The following is a 27,055-nucleotide window of genomic DNA, read 5'->3' as shown; positions in this document are numbered from 1 at the left end:
CCCGGGGGGATTAAGTCTCGCGGTTCCATTTAATGAAATTGCTGAGCACTTGTGACACTGGCTCTAAGACTGCGGAAATGGGGCGGGGGTGGGGGAAACTGCTTCTCTCTTCCATTCATCCTCTGCGCAGGCGAGAGGAGAGTGTCAGCCCCTAGACAGGGGGCGGAAGAGGACAGGGGGAGGAAGAGGACTGGGAGCTCCAGCCGCCGCCAGGGCGCCCCGAGGGCTCCTCTCACCTCCCCTGTACCCCTACCCCGCCCATTCCGTTTGCTTGCCCAGAACAGCGCTGTTGGGCGAAGCCGCCGCCACTTCTTTGCTCCTCTGGCAGAAAGGTCGGAGCCCGGGACTGATGGGGGCGGGAGCACAGCCAGCAGGCTTCCTGGCCCCCGCAGTCTGTCCTCGCTGCTCTCCATGCAACACACGTCGGACCCATTTCCCACGCCGGCTGGGCTCCGCGGCGAAGTTGGTAGGAATGAGAGTGAGGAGGGCGGGCTGGAGACTTCCTCCCGCTCGCCAAGAGGAAACCACTCCACTGTGAAGGACGCGCTGCACCTCCCTATTCGTCCGGGAAGAAATGTGCAGCGCGCTGGGGAAAAGCCGCCCACTCCTTCGCACCCCCCTCCCGCCCCCGGCAAGTGTGCGCCTGGAGAGTGCGGGCCAGAGCCGAGGGCAAATAAATGCTTGGAGATGCGGAGAGGCTTATTCAGGTTTATGGTCTGGAGAGGGAAGAGGGAGTGCACAGCGTTTCTGCCCACGCGGCTGCCTGAAGTTTGCAAAATCTTAGTAAGGCGGCGAGGGCAGTGAGTGCACTGCACCATATTGCCGCGCAGCGGAATGCAAGGCGCACCGCCGCGGAGTGGAGACGGCTTCTCCCTTTTGCCTCGAACCTGGGAAAAAGGGAGACCAGAGTCGGAGGCTTGGAGGGAGGCAGGCGTTTGGATAAACCCGAGTTCTTGCCCAATGTAAGAGGGACTTGGCTTTTCTGCCACTTAGCCGCGAAGGCGCTGCGGAGCCCACCACCGCCCCCGGCTCGAGACTGCGGTGGTACGCACTGAGCCTGCGCGCGGGGCTTTTCTCGCTGATGCTGCAGATACAGCGCTGAGACGCTCGGGTGCCTGCCGAGGGAGGGTTAGCGGGAAGGCCGGGTTCCCTGCCCTGGCCTCGGAGGAGGAGCCACCACCCCCGGAGTGATGCTGCTTTCACAGACTGGAAAATACTCCCCAACTCCCTGGCACACACTTATACACGCTTCCATCCGCCGCGCTTCTACGATCCCCCGTAGGGAAAGCCTGGAAATCTCTGCCGCCTCTCCCTCCTCATTCCTGTTCCTGCGCCCGCCCAAACAACCGCGCGCTATATCTGCTCCTTGACTTTATTGGTGTTTGTCTTGTTTAAATCATTCTGTCTTCTCACCCAGGCCTCGTACAGAATACCCGCACTGGACAGATATTTTTTTTTGTTTTGTTTTGTTTAACCAGTTTTACATTTTTCTTTAAGGGGAGGCCCTTAAATGCTTATAGATACGTCAGGCGTGCTGAAGACTAACCAACTCCCAGAAGCAGCCCTTTCTCTCATTTGAGATGGTAAAAATTCTCCCCCAAAACCTCCAGTCCCTCTCAATCTTGTCAACCTAGCCTGGCCCCTTCATTGACAGCCACTGAAATAAATGAGTAAATGGCTCAGTTCAGAAAACAGACCTCAGATCTGATGAGGGCGGCTGCGGTGGTCGTAACTGAAAATTGGGGAAGCCTCCTGTGAGGAAATAGTGGTACAAAGTCAAAAGGAGAGATAGGGAACTGGGGACACTTTGGTACACAAAAGTTGCCATTAAAGTTTATTTCCCTTTTATCCAGATAGGTGACGCTACACTTTGCCAGTTACTAAAGGCTGCAGGTTTCTGCTCAGAAAATAATATCGAGGTTTCCAACATGTGTTTATTCCCCAGGCGCGAGCACACACGGTCTACCCCCCATAGGCAACCACGACGACAGGAATGTCAGGCATTTAAATAAGGACAGGCATCCTTCTCTCTCCACCCCCTATCCCCCAGCAACCATCCAAAGTCTGAGCTCCCAAAAAAGGATCTTTCTCCCGCTCTCTGGAGTTTGATGTTCTCTCTTCACAACTGCAGTCCGTCTTGATTTTTCAGAACAGTGTGGTTTCTTTCTGGGCTGATGTGAGTTCCCCAAGACCCCGGTAACCAGCTCCTAACCAAGATGCTAAATCGCGAACCGCAGACGCTTTCTGGGGGAAGAAGAACGTCGTCTGAGGGGGTGAGAGAAGGAGAAACCCATCCTGACACCAGCTCCAAAAGCTCTCACGCGTGAACTGAGCATTAGTCAAGGGAAGAGGAATTTTACCAGCCCGAGGGAGGGAAAACAAGTCCCCCAGAGAAGAAGACCGCTGTACTCGCTGGGGGCGGGGGTTGGGGGTTGGGGGTTGGGGTTTGGGGCGGAACGGACTTTGGCTTAAAGAGGACTGGCTCAGATTGAGCACACTTTGAGCGGCCCCTGGAGCTGAGGCTGGGCATTCCCGAGCGCGGCGGCGGGCTGACGCTCCCTCCCGCCTCCTTACCCCAGGCCCTCCTCCCTCGCAGTCTCCCAGTGTGTAGTTTCGGCTGCTCCGCTGTTACTGCCGCCGCCGCTGCAGCAGCAGCGTCAGGGACAAGCCTGAGCCTGGAGCGAGCGAGCTCCCAGCAGCAACCACCACTTTGGGCAACTTGCGGGTTTCCTGCTCGCGGGTAGCGAACGGGAGCTTCCCACTTGCGGTTCAGTGTCTCCGAGTCGCTGCAGCCCGAGGGGCGGCGGGAGCGCCCGCACCAGACTCTCTCAGACGCGAAAAGGGACGAGACAACTGCGTAATTCACCAGCCGTGCCAGGACACTCCGAGGCCACAACCAACTGGCACTTTTTCTCCCCTTGGCAAACTGGATTTTTTTTTTTTTTTTAAGCTACTTGGCAGCTGGCTCTGACTCCACCTCCCCCTCCACCCCCGCCCCAAAGCTTTTGGCTTTTCTTCGGAAACCCAGACAGAATTGGGTATCTTTGTTAATTGCCATTGGGGACGCCCGGCCGGGCGCTTTCGCCGGCTAACGTCGCCTGTGCTCGGAGCCCGGTTTGCTCACCTTTGAACTGCAAAGGGATCAAGTTCAGTTCGAGTTCCCTGCATTGGGAGTAAAAGGAAGGAGAGAGAGCGTGCAGGAGAGCGAGTGGGAGAGGGGGAAAGGGGAAAGGAGAGGAGGGAGGAGGGAGAGGAGGGAGGAGAGAGAAAGGGAGGGAGGGAGGGGAGGGATCGAGAGAGAGAGCGGGGAGAGAGAGAGGCTGCAATCTCCTCCCAGAATCGCGCACAGCGCTGCAGATCCCAGTGCTCCGACATGCGGGCCGAATGCAGGTGAGAAAAGGCACGGACTCTGCGGCTGCGAATCCAAACTTGGGCACCGCACGGGGCGCACGGTTCAAGCCTTCGCCCCCGCGGGCGAAAGGCTGCTGCGGTTTCAGGCGGCGGCTTCGTGACTAATGACCTTGCGCAGAGTTGTTAAGAAAAAAGAGAAACCCGCACTCTCCGGGGTGAGGAGGGACTGACTCTCTGGGCGTCTCTGAAGATGGCTCGAGCTTCTCTTTGGCGCGCCGGGGGAACCCGGACGCGGCCCGTGCTGTGACGCGAGTAGTCTCCACTGCATCGTGCCCGGAGCGACGTGCCAGGGGATTTTTCATTCTCGATCTGTTGACTAGCTCCCCCGCTGCCTGAGCAGAGTCGGAGTTGAGACTGGCTTGTTGCTGGCCCCAGCGCCTGGTGCAGGAAGCGACTCACGTTTGCCTGGGCGGCCAGAGCCGGAGCGGAGCCTGGGTTTGGAGTGAGCGCCTGGAACGTGAATCGGACTCAACTCGAGTAGCAGCAGCAAAGACCAGCGGGCTGGCAGGCGGGGGAGGCTGGAGGCTCATTCCCCACCTCTTCCCAGCCCCACTGTCCGTCTGCCGGAGCGGTTCCGGCCCCTTCCGACCGAGCGGGGACTGGAATCGGGGATTCTCCGCCCGCTGCGGGGATGACTCTGGGTGGGGGGGCCGCCGAACCCGCAGCGCGCAGTGTCCCGTGAACTGTGAGTACTGCGACTGAACGGCGGCCGGCGAGCGGGCGATTAGCACCCATTGCATGAATTATGAAACAATAACTTTCGGAAGAAGCAGGAGGAAAAGAAAGAAGCATCTATCGCTGCCCTCCCATCCCCATCCCCGGCCGACTCTCCACGCCGCTTCTGCCCCCTCCCTCCCTTCCCTCCAGCTCCTTCCTTTCCGGGAGAGGGGACAGGACTGGGGGGAGGGCAGGCGGCCGGCCCCGGAGGAGGGGGCCGCCGAGGGGGCTGTGGTTAGAAGGAGCAGTAGCAGCAGCAGCAGGAGAAGATGCTGAGGATGCGGACCACGGGATGGACGCGCGGCTGGTGCTTGGGCTGCTGCCTCCTCCTGCCGCTGTCGCTCAGCCTGGCGGCAGCCAAGCAGCTCCTCCGGTACCGGCTGGCCGAGGAGGGCCCCGCCGACGTCCGTATCGGCAACGTGGCTTCGGACCTGGGCATCGTGACGGGATCGGGTGAGGTGACTTTCAGCCTGGAGTCCGGTTCCGAGTACCTGAAGATCGACAACCTCACCGGCGAGCTGAGCACGAGCGAGCGGCGCATCGACCGCGAGAAGCTGCCTCAGTGTCAGATGATCTTCGACGAGAACGAGTGCTTCCTGGACTTCGAGGTGTCGGTGATCGGGCCCTCGCAGAGCTGGGTGGACCTGTTCGAGGGTCGGGTCATCGTGCTGGACATCAACGACAACACGCCCACCTTCCCGTCGCCAGTGCTCACGCTCACGGTGGAGGAGAACCGGCCCGTGGGCACGCTCTACCTGCTGCCCACCGCCACCGACCGGGACTTCGGCCGCAACGGCATCGAGCGCTACGAGCTGCTCCAGGAACCCGGAGGCGGCGGCAGCGAGGGCCGGCGCGCCGGGGCGGCCGACAGCGCCCCCTACCCCGGGGGCGGCGGGAACGGCGCGAGCGGCGGCGGCTCCGGAGGCTCCAAGCGGCGGCCGGACGCGCCCGAGGGCGGCGGCGGCACCAACCCCGGCGGCCGCAGCAGCGTGTTCGAGCTGCAGGTGGCGGACACCCCGGACGGCGAGAAGCAGCCGCAGCTGATCGTGAAGGGGGCGCTGGACCGCGAGCAGCGCGACTCCTACGAGCTGACCCTGCGGGTGCGCGACGGCGGCGACCCTCCTCGCTCCTCGCAGGCCATCCTGAGGGTCCTCATCACTGACGTGAACGACAACAGCCCCCGCTTCGAGAAGAGCGTGTACGAGGCCGACTTGGCGGAGAACAGCGCCCCGGGGACCCCCATCCTGCAACTGCGCGCAGCCGACTTGGACGTGGGGGTCAACGGGCAGATCGAGTACGTGTTCGGGGCGGCCACGGAGTCGGTGAGGCGGCTGCTGCGGCTGGACGAGACGTCTGGCTGGCTCAGCGTCCTGCACCGCATCGACCGCGAGGAGGTGAACCAGCTGCGCTTCACGGTCATGGCCCGCGACCGCGGGCAGCCCCCTAAGACTGACAAGGCCACCGTGGTCCTCAACATCAAGGACGAGAACGACAACGTGCCGTCCATTGAAATCCGCAAGATCGGGCGCATCCCTCTCAAGGACGGGGTGGCCAACGTGGCCGAGGACGTGCTGGTCGACACCCCCATAGCACTGGTGCAGGTGTCCGACCGAGACCAAGGCGAGAACGGAGTGGTCACCTGCACCGTGGTGGGCGACGTGCCCTTCCAGCTCAAGCCGGCCAGCGACACCGAGGGTGACCAGAACAAGAAGAAGTACTTCCTGCACACTTCGACCCCTCTGGACTATGAGACCACCCGGGAGTTCAACGTGGTCATCGTGGCGGTGGACTCAGGCAGCCCCAGCCTCTCCAGCAACAACTCCCTGATCGTCAAAGTGGGAGACACCAACGACAACCCGCCCGTGTTCGACCAGTCGGTGGTGGAGGTTTACTTCCCTGAAAACAACATCCCGGGCGAGAGAGTGGCCACGGTGCTGGCGACAGACGCCGACAGCGGAAAGAACGCCGAGATCGCCTACTCGCTGGACTCCTCTGTGATGGGGATCTTTGCCATTGATTCCGATTCTGGGGACATCCTGGTCAATACGGTGCTGGACCGCGAGCAGACTGACAGGTATGAGTTTAAAGTTAACGCCAAAGACAAAGGCATCCCCGTGCTGCAGGGCAGCACCACGGTGATTGTGCAGGTGGCTGATAAGAATGACAATGACCCTAAGTTTATGCAGGACGTCTTCACCTTTTATGTGAAAGAAAACTTGCAGCCCAACAGCCCTGTGGGGATGGTCACCGTGATGGATGCTGACAAGGGGCGGAATGCAGAGATGAGCCTGTATATAGAGGAGAACAATAACATTTTTTCTATTGAAAATGACACGGGGACCATTTACTCCACAATGTCTTTTGACCGGGAACATCAGACCACATACACTTTCAGAGTCAAGGCTGTGGACGGGGGAGATCCTCCCAGATCTGCCACAGCTACAGTCTCGCTTTTTGTGATGGATGAAAATGACAATGCTCCCACAGTTACCCTTCCCAGAAACATTTCCTACACTTTACTGCCACCTTCAAGTAATGTCAGGACAGTAGTAGCTACAGTGTTGGCAACAGACAGTGATGATGGCATCAATGCAGACCTGAACTACAGCATTGTGGGAGGGAATCCCTTCAAGCTGTTTGAGATTGATCCCACTAGTGGTGTGGTTTCCTTAGTGGGAAAACTCACCCAAAAGCATTATGGCTTGCACAGGTTGGTGGTGCAAGTGAATGACAGTGGGCAGCCTTCCCAGTCCACCACGACTCTGGTGCATGTGTTTGTCAATGAAAGTGTTTCTAATGCAACTGTGATTGACTCCCAGATAGCTAGAAGTTTGCACACTCCACTCACCCAGGATATAGCTGGTGACCCAAGCTATGAAATTAGCAAACAGAGACTCAGTATTGTCATTGGCGTGGTTGCTGGCATTATGACAGTGATTCTAATCATCTTAATTGTAGTGATGGCAAGGTACTGCAGGTCCAAAAATAAAAATGGCTATGAAGCCGGCAAAAAAGATCACGAAGACTTTTTTACACCGCAACAGCATGACAAATCTAAAAAGCCTAAAAAGGACAAGAAAAACAAAAAATCTAAGCAGCCTCTCTACAGCAGCATTGTCACTGTAGAGGCTTCTAAACCAAATGGACAGAGGTATGATAGTGTCAATGAGAAGCTGTCAGACAGCCCAAGCATGGGGCGATACAGATCTGTTAATGGTGGGCCTGGCAGTCCCGACCTGGCAAGGCATTACAAATCGAGTTCCCCATTGCCTACTGTCCAGCTTCATCCCCAGTCACCAACTGCAGGAAAAAAACACCAGGCGGTACAAGATCTACCACCAGCCAACACATTTGTGGGAGCAGGAGACAACATTTCAATTGGATCAGATCACTGCTCTGAGTACAGCTGTCAAACTAATAACAAGTACAGCAAACAGGTAAGATGCATCCCAAATGTATTTAAATATCCAAGGGAGGGCTAGTAACTCTGAGTCAGATTATCTTCGGTAAAGTTTTGTCTTCTGGTTTTTAAAGTTAGTATTAAAATTGTAACAGGAGGAACTTAATGTTAATTTATGCACCATTAATTTAGCAAAGGCCATCCACAAGAGGTGTACCACTGTATTTTGCAAGTTTAGACTTAAGGTTCGGTAAACTACTGAAGGAACTGCTCAAAGTAGGCAGTGTTTTGCACGTCTCTTTGCCCTCAACATCTCTAATTCGTGCTACTTTTTGTTCCCAGAATAAATCTGTATGTGTTGTTTAGATGGTTAGTTTTCACCTGAAATTATTTTCTTTTGCGGCAACTAAGTGGATAATTGCATCCAGAACAAAAGTTTCTAAAGTTACTACTGGTGTCTATGCAAATTGAATACCATAAAAGTTTTAGCTATGTTATTTACAATGCAGGATTTTACAGATAAGCAGATGCTGATTCATGCAAATGTAGTACTAAGTCTGAGATATTGAAATACTACTTTGATGAAAACGCTGGTTTAAAAATATTTACTGATATGCAAATGTCATGTAGAACTCTCAATATTTTATATCTATTACAATTGATATCTATAACAATTAGTGATCTATAATGATATGCAAATACTATTTGCATTCTTCCTGTTTGGTATTAAAAGTTTGTAAACAAAAATACATTGCATGAGCCATTTATCATTTAAGCCAAGTAATGAAATTATTCATGATCGGTATACTGTGTGCAAGACAATTTCAGCATGTGTTATGATATATTGAGTATATAAAAATTATGTGACATAATTGTTTCTCAGTGACAAAATATCTGACGTAATTGTTTCTCAGTGAAATGTAGAAACAGTAAAATATACATATATTCTGAGGTGGAACTTAAGCAAAAATGAAATTTATTTTCGAAAGTTTTCCTTGTGTGATACACAATCCTCAGAAAGTTTACTTTGTATATCCACCAAAGTTTGCCCCACAGCAAATAAGACCTTTTGGTAAGGGCTGTGTCTCATGCTACAGCAACCTCAGATAATAAATCATTATGTATTTCTTACTGTCAGAACCCATCTCAAGAAACACAGTTATGACTGTCAATCTAGTTTCTATTAAATATGCTTTGTGTGTGGAATGTGGAATCTGAGAAGAATTGAGGCAAAGGAAAATGTTATTTTGTAGCCTTATTGACGATGTTACAAAAAGAGGTATTAATTCTTTATTGCTTTTATGATTATTGAAATTAGTTTTTCAAATAAATATTTTCTCTATATATTACCTTATTGTAGCTGTGTGGATAAGGAGAAACAGTCTTAATATGCATTTATATCTAATAACAAATGCCATCTAAGAAAACGCTGGTTTGAACTATATTTACATTAAATGGCTTTGAAAATATGTCCTTTGATATATGTGCATTTGAATTATTTATTTATTTTAAACCAACATTTTACAAAATCGAGTGTTTATGTCTGTTCTATTATTGTGTCACCTGGAGTTAGAAGCTTATTTTTGTATTGTTGTGGTGCTTTTATCAGTTTTGTAAACAAGGAAGATTCTAGCTAAAATGGTAGCACTTTTTACAGATTACTTATAAACACCCAAAAATAAATTGAGATTAGACATTTCTCTAGAAAATAGCGACAGGTAATGCAAAGGAGTGTGAAGAGATCTGTCTGCAGAATATTTATATCTCGGTTTGTATCCTAATGGTACTTCTGTCCTGTGGCCAGATAGCATTTGCATTCTCAATTGTGTAATCTGCTTTTGAGTGGACATATCAAGTAACACTTTTATAGATACTTTATGCAAACACTTTATATGCTCTGTGCTGTCACTTAAGCTTCATTTGCTCATCAGATGAAGTTAGCTCTATATTCTTGAATATTTAAAACAGCTACTATCAAGACTGTTGGCAAAGCGATATGCTTATAAATAAACTAATATAGGGTGTTAGCCTCTTAACTGAGCAAAGAAGTCCATATTCCAAAAGAGAATACCCTCAAAGTAATTGGAATGAATCACACAGTTTGCCAAAAGTGGCTTTGAAAAACTTTTCTGTCATTAGGTATTCGAAGGAAGTATACAGTTTTAACCACAAGTAAACAGCTGACCTAAAATGAAATAAAGGCAAATGAAACACATTCCCCTTAATGTAATTAGTAATAGTAATTGATATGTTTCATCTCCTCAATATTGCTGTCAGGGGACAAGGGATCATTTACAAAGGTACAGTCTGTTTTGACGTCTGACATAAATAGGATCCTTTTTGTTCTGCTTTTGTTTCTGTCATAAGTAGGCAATTTCCTATTTTTATTTAAATATATGACCCTTAATTTTTACAGAACTGCCAAAACATATTTTCTTTGATTAAACATATTTCTTTGATTTCTCTGATGTTAAAAAAGAAAAAAAAATAGAATTCAGGATTTCTCTGTAATTTCCTTCTTTTGATAAATGAATTTATCTAACGTAAAAGTTGACAGTTGTATTCTTTCAGTTCCATACAGCAGGGTCTAATTTAAAGATTGAGATTTCATTGCACATAAAGCCTTCATTTTATTTATAGTTTTCCTGAATTGCCTTATTGCAGTTATTTGTGAAAAAAAAATTAAAGTGATGTTTCTTAGAGTGTTCTTCATGAGAATTAGATTTTAAAGTGTTGTACCTAAGTCCTGTTGTTTTCATTATAGTAGGTTAAGCAGCTTTGTAGAAATACAAGTTTGTAAATAATACTCTCTCTTACCCTCTTACTTTTTGTTTTGTGTACATGGACTCTAGAGACATTCAAATCAAGCTTCTATAGTTACTCTTTGGCAGACTCTAGGAGATTTGTAGAGTTGCTGGAATTATTTCCAAAATTCACACTTTAGAAAAGCTAACTGATGATGTAGCCCAAGTTTTCATAGCTCATACCTTTGCAATTCGAACAAAAGCCTTTGCTTTCAACTAAATAATGTGTTTAGTTGAGTAAAATGTGGATCACTGACAGCATTATTGAGATGAAATCTCCACCTTTCTGTTTCATTCTTCATTTGCTTGGGAAACCTGGTCTTGGTGGTTGTTAAACGTTTGTGAACTAAAAGTACAACTGTGTTTTTGATTCATAACAGAAACGCAAATGCATTCTATTTTTCAGTTTATTTTTAGTCTTCAGTATTTTACTATGTGCTAAGCATTTTTCTATTTTCTTTTAAAAATAATATAATCCCCCAAAACAGTAATAGTATGAAAAGTACAGTTACTATTTTGCTTATTATTCTTAAATTCTGTTGAGCTTATTCTTGATATGCTGTTATTTAGATAATGCACTTACAAGTAAAAATTTTATTGTATTTAGTAAATGGAAAGTAAGGTAACTTATTTTTGGCAAGAACTTAGCTTGAATAAACATCCATTTTAAAACCCACTTGCAACTGATCCTGAAATACGAAAATTTACGTTAACTTCAGTGACAGTTTCAGAGTTTGTCTTTATAATGTTCTTTTTAATTGATCAAATTATGTTCAATATATTCGTTGTATACTTGGTGAAAAAATGTGGCAGAACTTATTTTTTTAATTGCTTTGATTTTGGAAGCACATGGATGACTTGCCATCATCTATTAAGCAATGTATTTAATATATATATATATATATATATATATATATATATATTAAATTCAGAGAGAGAGCGAGAGAGAGGAAATGCATCTACATAGTGATGCCAACCATAGCTTCCAGTTCTTACCCTATAAACATAATTTTTACAATGTGTTTCTCCTGTCTGTAATCAAGGATGTTTTCATAAGGCACAATTAATCTACATATTGTGAAATTTCTATTACATTTGGCCTGACATCATAGGCAAGAGACTAATAGCTGGTGGAAGTTAGGCTGTGTCTTTAGTCATCTAGTAAAGCAACATTATCTGGATCTCTGGATGTCTATTAAATAATGAAAAGGTCATCCATTGATTTGATCTGCAGTGAATATGCAAATGTATATAGAAGTCCACATATGACTATTTGAACCTTATCCAAAACTTATCCTAAACCAATTCATGACTTAGATATGACAACAAAGTCAATTTAAAGATTTTAATAAATCATCTAGTATAATAAGTATAGCAAAATCATTTTTTCTTATCTTTCTATCTTTATTTACATATCTTGTGAAAAAGTTTGAACATGGTTTATGTCACAAACTGCCTCTGTACACACAGAGACATGTATATATATATTCATGTATACCATTTATGGTCCTGTTAGTGTTTTATTTAGTCATGATGTTTACAGATTAAGAAGTGAAAAATGTCTGACTTTAAACGTATGAAATGTTGAAATAAATATATACTGTAATCAACAGCTTAATGATTGTACCTAAAATCATTATCATCATCACATTTAAGAATTACAAGGTGTGGACAAATAGTCCCTCATTTTAACAAGAAGAGAATGAGTGACTTGATTGGGATTACTGAATTATCAGGGATACAATGTGGACCAGAGCCCAAGTCATGGAACGTAGTGTCCAGTATTCTTATTTATCTTATACCACCTGTATGGAAAAAAAAACTGAATTTCTGTAACTTTCTCTCTATATATTTCAATTGCAATAGAAATGTGTTGAGATTTGCTTACTTATTTATGGCTATATATTTGGCTATGAAGATTGACATCTTTACAATAGACTATAATTCTGCTTTAGGCTCTAGTTCTTCTGTGTAAAATTATCTTGTAAAATATAATTCAAAATTTACAGATTTTTAAAAGAAGTTAATAATTCTTTTCCCTCATGTAGGACTGTATTTGATAACATACAGTAAAGCATCTTAATATGTTTGAAAACATATATTTTGTTGACAGATTTTTTTAATATTAGAACAATGATAACAGATATAAGTTCCTGTCTAGCATTTAGTATATTTCAATAAAAATGTATTTAAATAGAAAAGAATTAAAACATTCCCATACATGACATGACGTATGACCCTTTCTAGGCATTCTGATTATAAATCAGCTTTTACTTTTTTCCATCAGTATTGATAATTACTTCAGGCTTCTGGGCTTGTTTGCATTTTATCAACTTTGCACATACGTTTTATTTTAGTAGCATCCTTAACACACAGTCATGCACGAACGTTTCCTCTTAATTTGTTTCTAGCAAGTTTTTAGAAGAATACAACATTTTGTTAGTTTTCAATTGGATTGCTTCCTTGTTAGGCGGTTAGCCAATCCAGTGTATTTGATTCTAAATTTGCACAGTGATAAAATATAAGTTCTTGAATCTCTTAATTTTAAAAATAAAATCTGAACTGTTTTAAAACTAAATATCATGTGACAAAGCCATTACTTCATCATAACAATCTACTCTATTAGACATTTTCACATCTTTTCTTTCCTGGGACAGGGTGGTGGTGGAGTTATGTGGGAAATTTAGTATAATTATATACAGTATCTTAAATATATATAACCAATTTTGTTTAGAATAGTTATGTATAAAGAGTATGTAATCAATTTCTAAACTATGGCAAGGTTTCCCATTCATTTATTTACTATGACTCTGTAGAAATAGTAAGAGCTCTTCCTATATATCTAGAGTAAGCTTTGCTTTTCTTAGTTTTTATAAAAAAACCCTTAGAATTTTTTCTAAAGCAGTGACTGTTTTGCGGTACATTACACAGTGCTTTATTTAGCATTAGTGTTGTGGGAGAAATCACATTCTAAGAAGAATTGAGCTGAAGCCACTAAAACTAATCTTAATTATCACTTCTGGTGAATTAATGTTTTAAAGGCAGAATAAAGGTTTATTTTCAGGAATGTAGTGATGTTTGTATTGAACTCTAATGCTGTGTACAAACAAAAAGCTATTAAACTCCAAAGTAGGATTCCTCTGACAAGTTAACTTCCCCCACCCCTAAGTGTATTTATTATTTACAAATACAAAATTTGCATTAAAAATTGTCTCTGCTCCTCAATCTCTACTATTGCTTTCCAATTGGGTATAGGACATTGAGGAAAATTTCTTCATCGATTTTTTTTTTACCTGCATAAATCTTTATTTTCCTTTTTTCAGATGCATCTACATCCATACATTACTGTGTTTGGCTGAATTCCACTCTAATATGATGCTCCATTATGCACCATACTGTGATGACCTTGCTACTTGGAAACCTGCTGGAGCCTGCCGTTGGCCGTGGGGTGTCAGCCAATCACTGCTTGTTCCACTTGTTGTACCTTTTATTTTTGAGTCTTCTTCTTTCTCATATAAGGAAAAATAGTATGAAAATAAAATCAATGTGTGAAACAGTATTAATGCAGAAATGTGCTACTAATGGGTGTCTGAGTCACTAGGTGTTCCATTCTTAAAGAGGTGGTTAGCACCTATTAGACTTAATAGTGACGTCTTTAAAAAAAAAAAATCCAAAAGCATATTTCAACAGTAAGTTTGAGACTTAGTGTGAAGCAAGGGAAATTCAGTCTCTTACTCTTTGTCTTTAATACGATAAATACTGATTTTGAATAAAAATCTAACTTGATCAATATTTTTATGTACTACGTAATCACAGGCCAGTCAGATAATTCTGTTAGAGTGAAGGATAATACCTTTTGCTTATTCTGTGCCTGTATTTGTAAATGCTATTTTATGTGTGTGTGTGTTTCCATATATATATATATATATATATATATATATATATACACACACACACACATATATATAAATATTGTCTGTGAAACAAATTTGAGAAATTAATTTTATATTTATCATGAGCACTGTAATGGATTGTTTTTTTCTTAATCTTGAAATAGTGACCAAAATATTTACTATATAATTTTGGAATTTCTTTCTTTAATTCCTTAAGAAAATTTAGAACTTTTCACTTCGATTTCCTAAAGTCACTGTAGTCACATTCTGAAGGAATATGTGGCTTCCTATTTTTTTATTGACTACATTTGTCAGAAGTCCATATTTATTAAACATCCTGTTTGATATCAGATGACATAAACTCAAGCAGCTTCTAAGAGTTCAGCAGGTTACATATTGTTGAGAGAGTAAGTGACTGAATTTTAGTTGTATAAGTGATATTATAGGTAGGTCTGGAAGTCCTCTTGAGGGCCCCTCTACCTCTGTATGTTTGTATGTTTATGTTTTTATTTGTTACGTTGTATGTGTTTATGAGCCCAGGAAATAGTGTTCCATAGGTAAAGTTTAATAATTTTATGACACATTTACCACACTGTCTGCCCTATTAAAATTTTCTACAAATTTTGGAAGTAAGAATGCCAAATTCTCAAGATTTTTTGGTGAATCACTCTCAAGATAGGAGCTGTTTAAGAAAAATAAATAAATATTGGAAAGACATTAAAGTGTGAAGTGATAGGAAATGCACTCTAACCCCTGTGAATCTCTAATGTATGCCTGAGGATTTTTATTTTATAAGCTGTGTATTTAATCTTGCAAAAGGGGAATTTTCAGAAACATCATTGTGAGTAAAGTAAGATTTCTATATAAAACTTAATTATCCTCAACCTCTCATTGTGTTTTGAACACAAGGACTATTGCAAGAAATTGATGAAAAGTATGTTTACCAATCTCTGCTTTTTGGAAATGCTTGTTTTCCTCATTCCAAGTAGTAAACATCACTAGACATACTTTAAATGTAAATCCTGTAACAAGTAACATCAACTCAAAAACAAATTATAGAAGAAATAAAGTCCAGAATTTGGGGTTAATTTAATATACAATCACAAAGAAGCGATATTTATGAATACCTTCACAAAGAAGAACATTGTAAATGAGCATTTTCTAAACAGGCTGCAACACGCTGTTTAAGCATGAATCAATTTATTGAGTCTTTACCACAATTAGAAAAGTATAAAATGAAATAGAAAAATTCAGAGTACATCACCCATAGTAAGAGTAATTATTGTCTTGTGCAATTTTTGTTTCAGCTGTGTTTGTGTGGAGGTGTGTGTTTATGTTCTTGGTTGCTATGTAAAAAATATATCTTATTGTGAAAGCAGTCGAGAAGGTTTGAGAACCAGCGCTCCAGACTGGGATAGGAAGTTATGGCTATTTACTATTATGATTGGAAAAACATAGTAAATCAAAGCAAAAAAAAAAATGCTAACACTCTCAAGGATTTTGGTGTACTTTTAAGCTGAATCTGAATGATCAATAGCATGCTTATTACAGCAACATTTATCAACAGCAAAAAGCTGTTGAGAAGTCTGTTATCATTCCTCTACTATTCTTAGGATTAAAAAAAAAATCTTCGAACACATGCCATTGGTTCAGTGATCAGATACACACCCCCCAGTCCCCATTCCCCAGTCCTTTACCACACCCAGCGCCACCCCAACTACCCCCTCACCCAGTTGTTGCTATTGAATTCAGGCCTCTAGGTCAGTCTCCTTTGTAATTACTAGAACTTTCTATTTACGAAGTTGCCTGTGGATAGTGGACAGATGAAGAGAGAAAAAACCACATATTACCCTCTATATTTTAGCATACGGATATTTTATTTTAAGCTAAAAGACAATAATTAATACCCCATTTCAAAATCTGAGAAGGAATGTGAGATGCTAGAGACTGGTGTAGTTTAGAGTAGTTCATCCTTTGCCTGAAGTTTTTTCCTTTCTCTATCAGTACTGGTCCTGGTATTAAAAGAATAATAAGATAAAGCCTTTGCTGTCATGGAATTAATACGTTATAAAGATGATAACAGAGCAGAAAAATGATAGTTTATTTTATTTAGAAATTTTATTAAATTTTTTTAAGCGACAACAAGTGTCTCATTATGTTGCCCAGGTTGGATTCGAACCCCTGGCAGAAGGGAATCCTCCCATGTAGCTGGGAGTACAGGTGTCCATCACACAGCGGGCAGAAAAATGAGAGTTTGTGTTTGTATCATGCCACTGAAATTTCAAAGCATTGAATGCATGTTTGCTTATTTGTACCTCAGAACAAACTGTGAGGAAGAGCACCATTATTCTGAGGCGAGGATACTGAAGTAATGAACAGCTTTTTCACGACTCTGATGGAATTAGTTTCGTAACCTTATAAAGTCTGTGAAAAAAATATTCAGTTAGAATTCAAGAGTACTGAAAACATTTGAGGGAAGCTTTGAAATGTGCTTTGGCAGAAGAATTCCTTAAAACAGGCCCAGTTTTTCGAACATTTTGAGTCACAAAAAAAATGCTTGCAGGTATAATTTGGAGATCCAATTATTTGACTAGACTTATAAGCTACACCTCCACATGTGATTAAAAAACAAAACTGTCAAGAATTAGGCAAATCACTTTATAACCCTAACTTTAGTTTTTAGGTTATTCTTAAAAAAAACTACCGAAGTCCTTTGGGAGCATTTCCGAAGTTGGAAATAGCTCTCTGGGAATAATTTTCTATCTGCAGATTTGCAAAACACTTTTCTTTGATGTGCATGATTTTTTAAATCCATTCATTTTTTTTAGAAAATGTGTTGATTTTCTTTATCTTTTTTTGTTTTTGTTTTTGAGATGGAGTCCGGCTCTGTCACCCAGGCTGCAGTGCAGTGGCGTGATCTCGGCTCGCTGCAACCTCCGCCTCCCAGCTTCAAGCGTTTCTCCTGCCTCAGCCTCCCAAGTAGCTGGGATTGCAGGTGCCCACTACCATGCCCGGCAAATTTTTTTGTATTTTTAGTAGAAATGGTGTTTCAACATTTTGGTCAGGCTGGTCTCAAACTCCTGACCTCCAATGATCCATCCAACCTCAGTCTCCTAAGGTTCTGGGATTACAGCGTGTGCCACCACGCCCAGCCATAATTTTCTGTGTCTTTAATACACACTGCAAGGCTTTGGATTGGAGATGCAACACAACTAGAATAAGTTACCTGTCTTCATACATAGGACAGTGAAAAAATAATACATAGGAGGCAAGGGAGACATGAAGCTCAGAGGGACTGCCCTCAAGTTTTTCTTTGCCATTACAGTATTTTTAGTGCCTAGTAGAGTGCTGGGCATAGAGGAGGTGCTCATGAATATTGGTTGAACAAATAAACAAAGGTCCTGGGCTTTGTTGCTAGGTAGCCTGCAGATCCATCCACACTGGATTGTTGGAATATGGTGTGGCTATTTCCTATCAAGCTCTGAGAGCCTCATGGTTGCTATTTTCTGCCCCTGCTGGGTGGGTCTCTCCAAGATAAAAGTCCGCCTGCTATGTTGGCCAGAGTCCTTGCCTTCCTTGTGTGGTGTGTGACTCTTGTTTCGGTGGCACATCAGCAATTCTCTGATCGCCCCCTTCCCTTAGAAGCACTGAAACCTTAGACAAGATAAACTACAGCAAATGTCCGAGGCAAGTAAGAGACACACTGGTCGTGCGGTACACAGTTTGAGGGTCCTGCAGAGCACTTCTGACATTTCAACAACATGGTGAAACACTGTTTCTACCAAAAATGCAAAAAATTCACTGGGCATGATGGTGGGCACCTGTAATCCCAGCTACTCGGGAGACTGAGGCAGGAGAAACGCTTGAACCTGGGAAGCAGAGGGGGTACAAATAATAACCACTAAAACGTACAGATTTTTAGCATTTTTCTGGAGATCATTATCTGGAGAAGATATAGATACATGTACACACAAGCACACGCATGGATCTCTGTTTTCGTCAACTTATATCTTCTTGCAGATAGTATTCCTTCATTGTGCCAATCCATGCTCACTGATCAACTTTCCATCTTTATTCAGCCAAATATTTAAAGTCATGTGTAAAGGTAAGGCAGGGCATATTTTGGTTTACTAAGCAAAGAGGACTATGCCCTGTCTTGAGAGCAATGAGCAGTGACTTGAGAGCAGAGAGATCCCTTGCAACTGAAAATCGCTTCTTTTTGTTCTGTTTTGAGACAGAGTTTCGCTCTTGTTGCCCAGGCTAGAGTGCAATGGTACGATCTTGGTTCACCACAACCTCTGCCTCCCAGGTTCAAGCCATTATTCTGTCTCAGCCCCCCGAGTAGGCATGTACCATCACGCCCAGCTAAGTTTTCTATTTTCAGTAGAGATGGGATTTCTCCATGTTAGTCAGGCTGGTCTCAAACTCCGAATCTCAGGTGATCCATGCCTCAGCCTCCCAAAGTGCTAGGATTACTGGTTGTGCCACTGTCCCCCTGGCCTTCCGAAGCAGCCAGGAACATTCAAAGGATTCCTCTTTTAAAGTGTAAATGGCCATAAGTGACCTCTGCAGGAGTTTGGTTCAGCCTTTAGCTCGCCAGGGCATAAACTGCTCTAAGTAGATAACTAGGTCAGCAACTCACAAAGATCAATAGTCCTTAAGAAATGGGAATTTTGATTAAGGCCTTGAGGACAGATGGGTAGCCTTCAGTAGCTTAGAAGGCTGAGACTGTGTTAAGGTGTTTGAATTCTAGTGAGGATTTCGGGAGGTAGGGTAAGGCTACATCAGAAAATGATGTTCAAGCCTGACAAAAGCAAATGTTTGTGGCCTGGGATTTTGGCCCAGGCCCTGGGTGACCATTAGGATGCCAGTAGACATCATGCCATATGATTGCATGTTTAGTGTGAAAAAGTAGGAAACCTTCACTTCCGCCCGTTTAGACTAAGTGGCTTGTTTGGGTTTGGTTTTTGTTTTCAGGCTGGACTATCCAGTCTCACTGATTTGTCTCCATTCTTTTAGGAGAAAGAGGAGAGCAAAGAAGAAAAGGAGGAAAAAGAAAGTAGAAAAACTGCATGGCAGCACACCTGCCTCCTCTCTACTGTTATTCTTAGACAAGTGTAGTAAAAATAGTTGCTACTTACTGATACATTATTGCCACGCAGCAGCTTCTTACCCTAACTTAACTGGGGGAAGCTGAGACTTAAAGAGGTTAACAAGGGCCTGTTTTTCACTGTTGGAAGAAATTTGAAAAAATACAAATGACAAAAATCTGTGGAATATTTAGAGCAGACCAAATGCAAAGGGCTGTCCTCCCCCATACTGGTTGAATGGACTAAATATTTCAATAATTTGAGAGATAATCTATTTCATTTATTTAGCTGTGATCTTTTAGCAAAACACTAAAGATTAAGTGGAATTAAAACTTTTTAATAAAAACAAGCAGGGTGATCTCATAATGTGGTGTGGGGCTGTGTTAACCGAGTGTAATAGATATGTGATTTTTATCTGGCACAAATGTCACTTTAAATGCAGATTTTGCATGCCCTGTTCTCAGAAATTCAGTTCTAGGTGGTCTGTTCTATAGCCTAGAAACCGGAGTTTTTAACACTAATCCCTCTTCTCTATTCTTATTGCAAATGGTAAGCTATGCTACTGAAATTTGGCATGAGAGCTTTTGAAATTCTTACCACATTCTTACTGGTTCACTCCTCAAAGGTCTGTGGAAAAATAGAAAACTAAAGCTGGATGAGGCAATCTAAATCTGCCTTCTAGCCCCAGTTCTGTCACTGATTGGCTGGTATGACCTTGTGAAGTCCCCATCCAGTCCTGAAGCCTCTGGAAACTCTTCTGTCACTTTAAATAATAACTCCTGATTACATGACAGTTAATGGGAGTCATATAAAACATCTGCAACTTTTTGAAGCACTAAAGCAACTGAAGAGAATATTTCTAATTATCTATGAATTTCTCTAACCTCTTTTCAAGTTACATTTACACTTTTGGGGGCATTTTCAATATATTGTATTTAAAATATATGCTGGGTGCAGTGGTTCACACCTGTAATTTGGTGCAGTGGTTCACATTTGTAATTTCAGGTGTGAAATTGCAAAATTCAAGTTACTTTGAAAGGCAAAAGCGGTTGGGGGGAGGGGGATTGCTTGAGCCCAGGAGATTAAGGCTGCAGTGAGCTGTGTTCATGCTACTGCATTCCAGCCTGGGTGACAGAGGGAGACACTGTCTCAAAAAAAAAAATTATGCATACATTTGTGTGTATGTGTATATGTGTATTTGCTACACTAATCACTTGTTTGATTTTGTGATAGCCTCTTAATCCTAATCACTGTCTTCAAAGTTACACTGATTTCAGATCAAGGTGCAACAACTGGATGGGTCCTTCCACATATAGCAATAGGCATTGGCTATTGTGAAAATGACTTTCGGTGCCATTGAAATATCCCTGGTAAAGATGAAGAAGTAAAGCCTGTTGTTGTAAACTAGGTAGTATGGGAAACACTCAACAATAGTTTGATAACATTTGTTTTTACAGTTAAAAAAATTCTACCCCCCTCGCCTTATTTTTTGAAACAGAGTCTCTCTCTGCTGCCCAGGCTGTTGTGCAGTGGCACAATCTCGGCTCACTGCAACCTCTGCCTCCCGGGTTTAAGCAATTCTCCTGCCTCAGCCTCCCGAGTAGCTGGGACTACAGGCACCCAACACTGTGCCCGGCTAATGTTTGTACTTTTAGTAGATATGGGTTTCACCATGTTGGCCAGGCTGGTCTTGAACTCCTGATCCTGAGATCTACCCACCTCGGCCTCCCAGAGTGCTGGGATTACAGGCGTGAGCCATCATGCCTAGCCTAGGGATTTTTTAAAAAGTACGTCTTGTCATCATTAGGGGAGGGACAGTGGGGTGTGGGGAGTTGGGAGGGATAGCATGGGGAGAAATGCCAGATGTAGGTGAAGGGGAGGAAGGAAGCAAATCACACTGCCATGTGTGTACCTATGCAACAATCTTCCATGTTTTTCACATGTACCCCCAAACCTAAAATGCAATAAAAAAAAGTGAGGCCTTCAAGGCTGTCAATGGCCTTTGTTGTTGCTGTTGTTGTTTTTGTTTTGAGACAGTCTTATCCTGCAGTGCAGTGGCACAGCCTCAGCTCCCTNAAAAAAAAAAAAAAAAAAAAAAAAAAAAAAAAAAAAAAAAAAAAAAAAAAAAAAAAAAAAAAAAAAAAAAAAAAAAAAAAAAGTACGTCTTGTTAACCTTTTACAAAAAGGAGAGAGAAAGCTCTGGTGTCTCTTCCTCTTTTTATAAGAACACTAGGCTATGTGTGGTGGCACCCATCTGTAATCCCAGGACATTGGGAGGCTGAGGCAGGTGGATCACGAGGTCAAGAGATCAAGACCATCCTGGCCAACATGGTGAAACCCCATCTCTATTAAAATACAAAAATTAGCCAGGCATGGTGGCAGGTGCCTTTACACGGGAGGCTGAGGCAGGAGAGTCGCTTGAACACAGGAGGCGGAGGTTGCAGTGAGCTGAGATCCGCAGTTGCACTCCAGCCTGGTCACAGAGCAAGACTCTACCTCGAAAAACAAACAAAACAAAACCAAAAGAACACTAGCCCTATCAGATTAGAGCCCTAACTTTATGACCTCATTTAACCTTAACTTTCTCCATAAAGGCCCTATCTCCAAGTACATTCACATTGGGGATTACGGGGCATGATTTAGTCCATAGCAGAATCTACTTCTGTTCTCAGCAAAAACACGCTGGACTGGACCATCGTTTCTTCATGAACTTGTCATTATTACACATAGTCCGTCCATTCCTAGGACAGTATACTTTCCATTTTAAAGAAAAATTTCTTCCCTTGATGATCTCCAAAAAGCCAACCTTATAGATCTGTTATTATATCGAAAAAGAAATATTAGTTCAATTGCTATGGCTTTTGTGAAAAATATATGAATCTATACTATGTTTGCATGGGCATCAAATTTAAAATACATTGTTTAGCTTACTATATCTAACTTAGTAGGCACGTCACTGATTGCTCTCTGCAATGTTCAGCTTTCATATAGATTTCTGATATTACATAACATCTTAGTTTTTAAAAATTCTGCTAACCAATAGGTGCATGAAGGTTTATTAATTAATGTAAAATCAATATTTACATGAAACAGCCTAAAAACTGTTTCACAAGTTTATCAGTTCTTTTTTAATGACAATGTTCATATTTAGTCTTAAGTTTTTAGTACATTTTCAGCATGAAAATGAAAAGCAATAGGAGTTAAGTGGAGTGGGAGTTAGTTGAAACAAAAATGTAGACTTAATAATTCCTCTTATGAAAGCACAGTCTCAGTGGATTTTCACGCACACAGTGGCATAATAGGTCTGACAGAGATCCAGTGGGTCTGATTTCTCCTGGCATATGGAAACTGCCAGGCGTGTAACCAAGGCTGATACTACACTCTGAGTGACTCTTCTCTATTATTATGTATGCATGCAATAGACGTTTCATCATGAGACCAATCCATGGACAAATTAAAAATTATGCTTTTGTTCCCGTTGTGCTTTTCAACTTTTAAAATAAAATAATACATTCCCATGGTAAAATTAATAATGAGTAACCTGGAACCATAGATATATATCTGTGTCCAGTGTGATACAGAAACAATGACTTTGTGAGGGATACAGGATAAACTCATCAGAGTCTGGAAGGGGAACTTCCTCCTTTTCCTTTGGTCAGCATTTCTAGGCAACAAAGTATAATAGCAAGTAGACTTTTCCTAAGAAGTACATTTCTAAGCTTTGGGAGCTAACTTTACATTTGACCCTCAACAATTATTATTAGAAACTTTAAAACTTCCCTTGTTTGAGGAAATGGTAATCATGATGGTATAAACAAAGACTTTTTTAAAAAAAAATTGCATCTAAATCTGTTTTTCAGTGTATTTATTGAACACAACATCAATTTTAGATACAGAGATGGCATTTCTGTTGGATTTAGAAACAATAGATGGCAATGTCTGCATTTTTCCCAAACTATTGCATATGCTGTTAGGTCAAGGACATTAGAATTTACTTTGTTACTAAAACTTGATGTTTTCTGTAATGTTTTACCTTCAATAAGAAATATATGTGTGTGGGTATGTATTTATGTATAGTGGGCATATTCATATGCATATATATGTATTTACATATATGAAACACATACAAAGAGGTAATGCAGTTGACATTTCAGAAAGAAAACAGTGAATGACTACTATATGCCAATTATGGTTAAGGTCCATTCTAGGCACTGGAAGAAAAGCAATAAATGAAACAGAAAAAAGTTTCTTCCTTCATGGAGTTTCAATTTTAGTGTGCTAATATGTAAATAGTATATAATAGTATATAAATGATATATAAATACATAAATAACTAAACTTATTGCATACTGTATTTTAGGCACTAGTCAACATATTTTACATATATTAACTCATTAAATAATCATAACATCAATAAAATAACACCTATCATTATATTCATTTTGTAGCTGTCAAAGCAGTGTGCAGCAGAGTTAAGTTACTTGCTCATGGTCACACAATTTGTAAAGTGATAGAACTGAGGTTTAGGGACAGACAGAGGCCACTCTCCACCACTGTGCATATGTGAAGTAGAGGGAACACATTTATTTTACAGGCGACTAGTTCTATGAGAAAAGAATTGGACTCCTTTGCTTCTCTTGAGTCTTCAGTGATATTCAACCTTGCTATTTTAGTATTTTGTACTATGTACTTGAAATTAGGTCACTTAGTCCAATTTAAAAAAAAATAGTATCACCTTAATCCTTACCTTATGCAAAACAAAAGATGGGAAGGTGCAAATTAGACCAGTTCCATTCTTTTGGGAAACACTTCATAAAATATTTTTTCTTTTTCATTATTTTATTTTAATATTATTCAATTCATTCATTATGTATATACTTTGTTATGTATATCATGAGTTCAGGTAGGAAAAAATAATTGCATTATTTTTGTTGATTGCTAATTGATTCAGCATACGAAAAGGCCTTTTTATAGAGAATAAAAATTTGACTAGGATTTTTTATTTTATTTATTTATTTATTTATTTATTTTGAGATGGAGTCTCGTTTTGTCGCCTTGGCTGGAGTGCAGTGGTGTGATCTTGGCTCACTGAGACTTCGGCCTCCCAGGTTTAAGTGATCTTCCTGGCTCAGCCTCCCGAGTAGCTGGGACTATAGGCATGCGCCACCACACCCAGCTAAATTTTGTATTTTAAGTAGAGACAGGGTTTCACCATATTGATCAGAATGGTCTAGATCTCTTGACCTCGTGATGTGCCCACCTTGGCCTCCCAAAGTTCTGGGATTACAGGCCTGAGCCATCGCACCTGGCCTAGGGACTTTAAAAAATATATATTTTATCTTTTACAAAAAAAAAGATGCATGTTTTTCTTTTGAGGTTTTTCTTTTAAGCTTTCACAATGTTTGCAAGAAAGTAAAGTGAATGTGAATTACTTATACAAATTCTAGTTTTACCTAAATTAGGTGTTCATTATTAAATATTCAATAAAAATATGACCTATGTTTAACAGTTTTTAAAAAAATATGATTTTACTTCTGTATTAAAAACATTTATGTAAATTTTTATGATACATGCTTTTTTCTTTTTTTCTTCAAAGAGTATGAAACACATATTTAGTCAGCTGATGTGTGTGTAAGCAATATCAAAGCCCATCTGGAGTTGATTGTTTATGAAAACAATGATGTAGCAATATTTTGCTGTGACATTGGATTCTTAATGTATGGATGACACTTTTCATTATAGGATTTTTTTTTTCAACTGATCTCAAAATATGTATCTTTGTAATATACCTTTGAGGTAAGTTATATATTTTTAATACATATGATCTCAGTTGGTATGAGTATCTTTGGAATAATTTAATATTTTAGATTTCAAAACTAGTGAATTAACTATCTGAGGCTGTTTGCTCAGTCCACTTACATATTCATAGTTTTGCTTACTCAACAGTGTGTGTGTGTGTGTGTGTGTGTATATACACACACACACACAAACACACACATATATATATATATATATATATATATATATATATTTAGATACAGTGTCACTCAAGCTCAGGTGATTCTTCCATCTCAGCCTCCTGAATAACTGGAACTTCAAATGTGTGCCATCATATATGGTTAGTCAAAAAAAAAAAAATAGAGAGAGACAATGTTTTGCCACATTGCCCAGGCTGGTCTGGAACTCCTGATGTTAAGCTATCTGCCGGCCTTGGCCTCCCAAAGTGCTGATATTACAGGCCTAAGCCACTTCACCTGACCAACAATAGATACTAAAACACTGCCACTGTTGCATTTATTTTCTATGAATGGAAATAAAGTATAATAAAATGGTAAGGAACTCAGCCAATACCCTTCAGGTCCTACTTGTGTTCTTGCAATGCCCAACAGATTACCTCCTTATCATTCTTTTGAAAGTTTAACTCCCAGTTGGAAACAACCAACTTCCAGGCAAATAACTCTGGAAGTTGAATAGGGTTTGTTATTTGCTTACTAACTGTGTGTGCCACAAATATAATATGCAATTACTATATGAGTAGAGTACAAGCAAATTAGGGGCTGGAACAATTTGGCTTGATTTGGAAACCTTTTTCAAATTTAGTGGCTGAAAGCGGACAATTAATTTTGAATCTATAAATTTCAATGAAAATATTGGTACGCTTTCAAGGAGGGTTCAAGAGAAGAAGAAAACATTGAGGATGCAGTGTGTTTTGCATGATCTCATTGTAAGAACTTGATGAAATATATGATTTGCTCTGTGTCTATTATTATCATTCTTGCAAGACGTTTCCTGGATACACCAGGAATACACTTGTGAGTCTTTGTATTCACTCAGACAAGTGGCAGTTGTTTTAGTCCTCAGTAAAAAACAGCAACTCACCTTACACAGTTAATAATAAAAATGCAAGTTTATGAGTTCTTGAGAATTCATGGCTATTAGTTTTGAACTTTCTGATTTTTTTTTTTTGGAAAATTAGGACAGTTATTGCCAGAGAACAAGGCAGGGCATCGTAATGGCAAATAACCATGTCACTGCACTGCTTAGCCAGACAAACAGTTTCATGAAGAATTTATGCTTATCATTCCAAATGTTATTTAGAATATTGTTTGCTAATCATTAGATGAAGGCACACCTGGAGGGATATAAAGTGTCTGATGTTACCACTATGTCATATTCCATTAACAGGATAGCATATGCACATCGTGAAGGAAGAACAGACATGGCTTGGAAAAACAAATTGATCCATATAATATGGTACTATTATAACCTACATGTATACATGGCTATATACATTTCTCATTGGAAATACTCAGTTCTATGTGTTAAGTAAGCTAGAGAGATGCTGGGCAAAGAAAGAAAATGAGAGTGATTTGTATGAGGCCTGAACAAAGGAAATTCAGAAACATTTCTAATCCTAAGTATTGTATCATGCATATCCGTGAAAGTTACCCGGAGTTCAGAGTTGACAGAGTTGACAGGTGTGATGCCTTTTTGATCTTTAGCATTAGTATACTAAAAGAGTGCTGCCACCTGAACTGTGAATTTTGTTTTAATTTATCTTAATATGAGAAAGAAAAACATTCATCACATACTCCTTCATATAAAAAAAATTGAAATGCCGAAAGATCCTCACATGTAAAAGCCACATAACTTATCATACAATATACGGTGAAACCCCGTCTCTACTAAAAATAAAAAAAATTAGCTGGACATGGTGGCGCGTGCCTGTAATCCCAGCTA

At 41.5% G+C, this 27,055-nt stretch overlaps 2 protein-coding genes across 8 annotated transcripts in view; one reads left to right on the top strand and one right to left on the bottom strand.

The window, feature by feature from the left end:
* Positions 1–29: 29 nt before the first annotated feature.
* LOC108303421 lies at positions 30–3,226 on the bottom strand. Its single transcript, XM_017527243.2, has 2 exons — positions 3,125–3,226; positions 30–2,265 (listed from the first exon to the last, which is right to left on the bottom strand). The coding sequence occupies exon 2, from the start codon at positions 816–818 to the stop codon at positions 30–32; it is 789 nt and encodes a 262-aa protein (XP_017382732.1). The 5' UTR covers positions 819–2,265; positions 3,125–3,226.
* A 47-nt stretch (positions 3,227–3,273) lies between these two features.
* PCDH7 (protocadherin 7) overlaps positions 3,274–27,055 on the top strand; it is a 415,738-nt gene continuing 391,956 nt past the window's right edge. For 5 of the 7 annotated variants that reach the window (XM_037738022.1, XM_037738021.1, XM_017527319.2 and 2 more), the window contains exon 1: positions 3,274–7,565. In XM_037738022.1, coding sequence (XP_037593950.1) covers positions 4,398–7,565 — 3,168 coding nt within the window. In that variant the 5' untranslated portion in view covers positions 3,274–4,397. Of the gene's footprint in view, positions 7,566–13,655; positions 15,100–27,055 lie in introns of those variants that run through there. The other 2 variants (XM_017527323.2, XM_017527320.2) reach the window with 2 other exon arrangements.

This window comes from Cebus imitator, unplaced genomic scaffold (genome assembly GCF_001604975.1).
Source record: "Cebus imitator isolate Cc_AM_T3 unplaced genomic scaffold, Cebus_imitator-1.0 Scaffold47, whole genome shotgun sequence".
NCBI classification, from domain to species: Eukaryota; Metazoa; Chordata; class Mammalia; order Primates; family Cebidae; genus Cebus; species Cebus imitator.
This window is presented reverse-complemented; position numbering and strand designations above follow the sequence as displayed.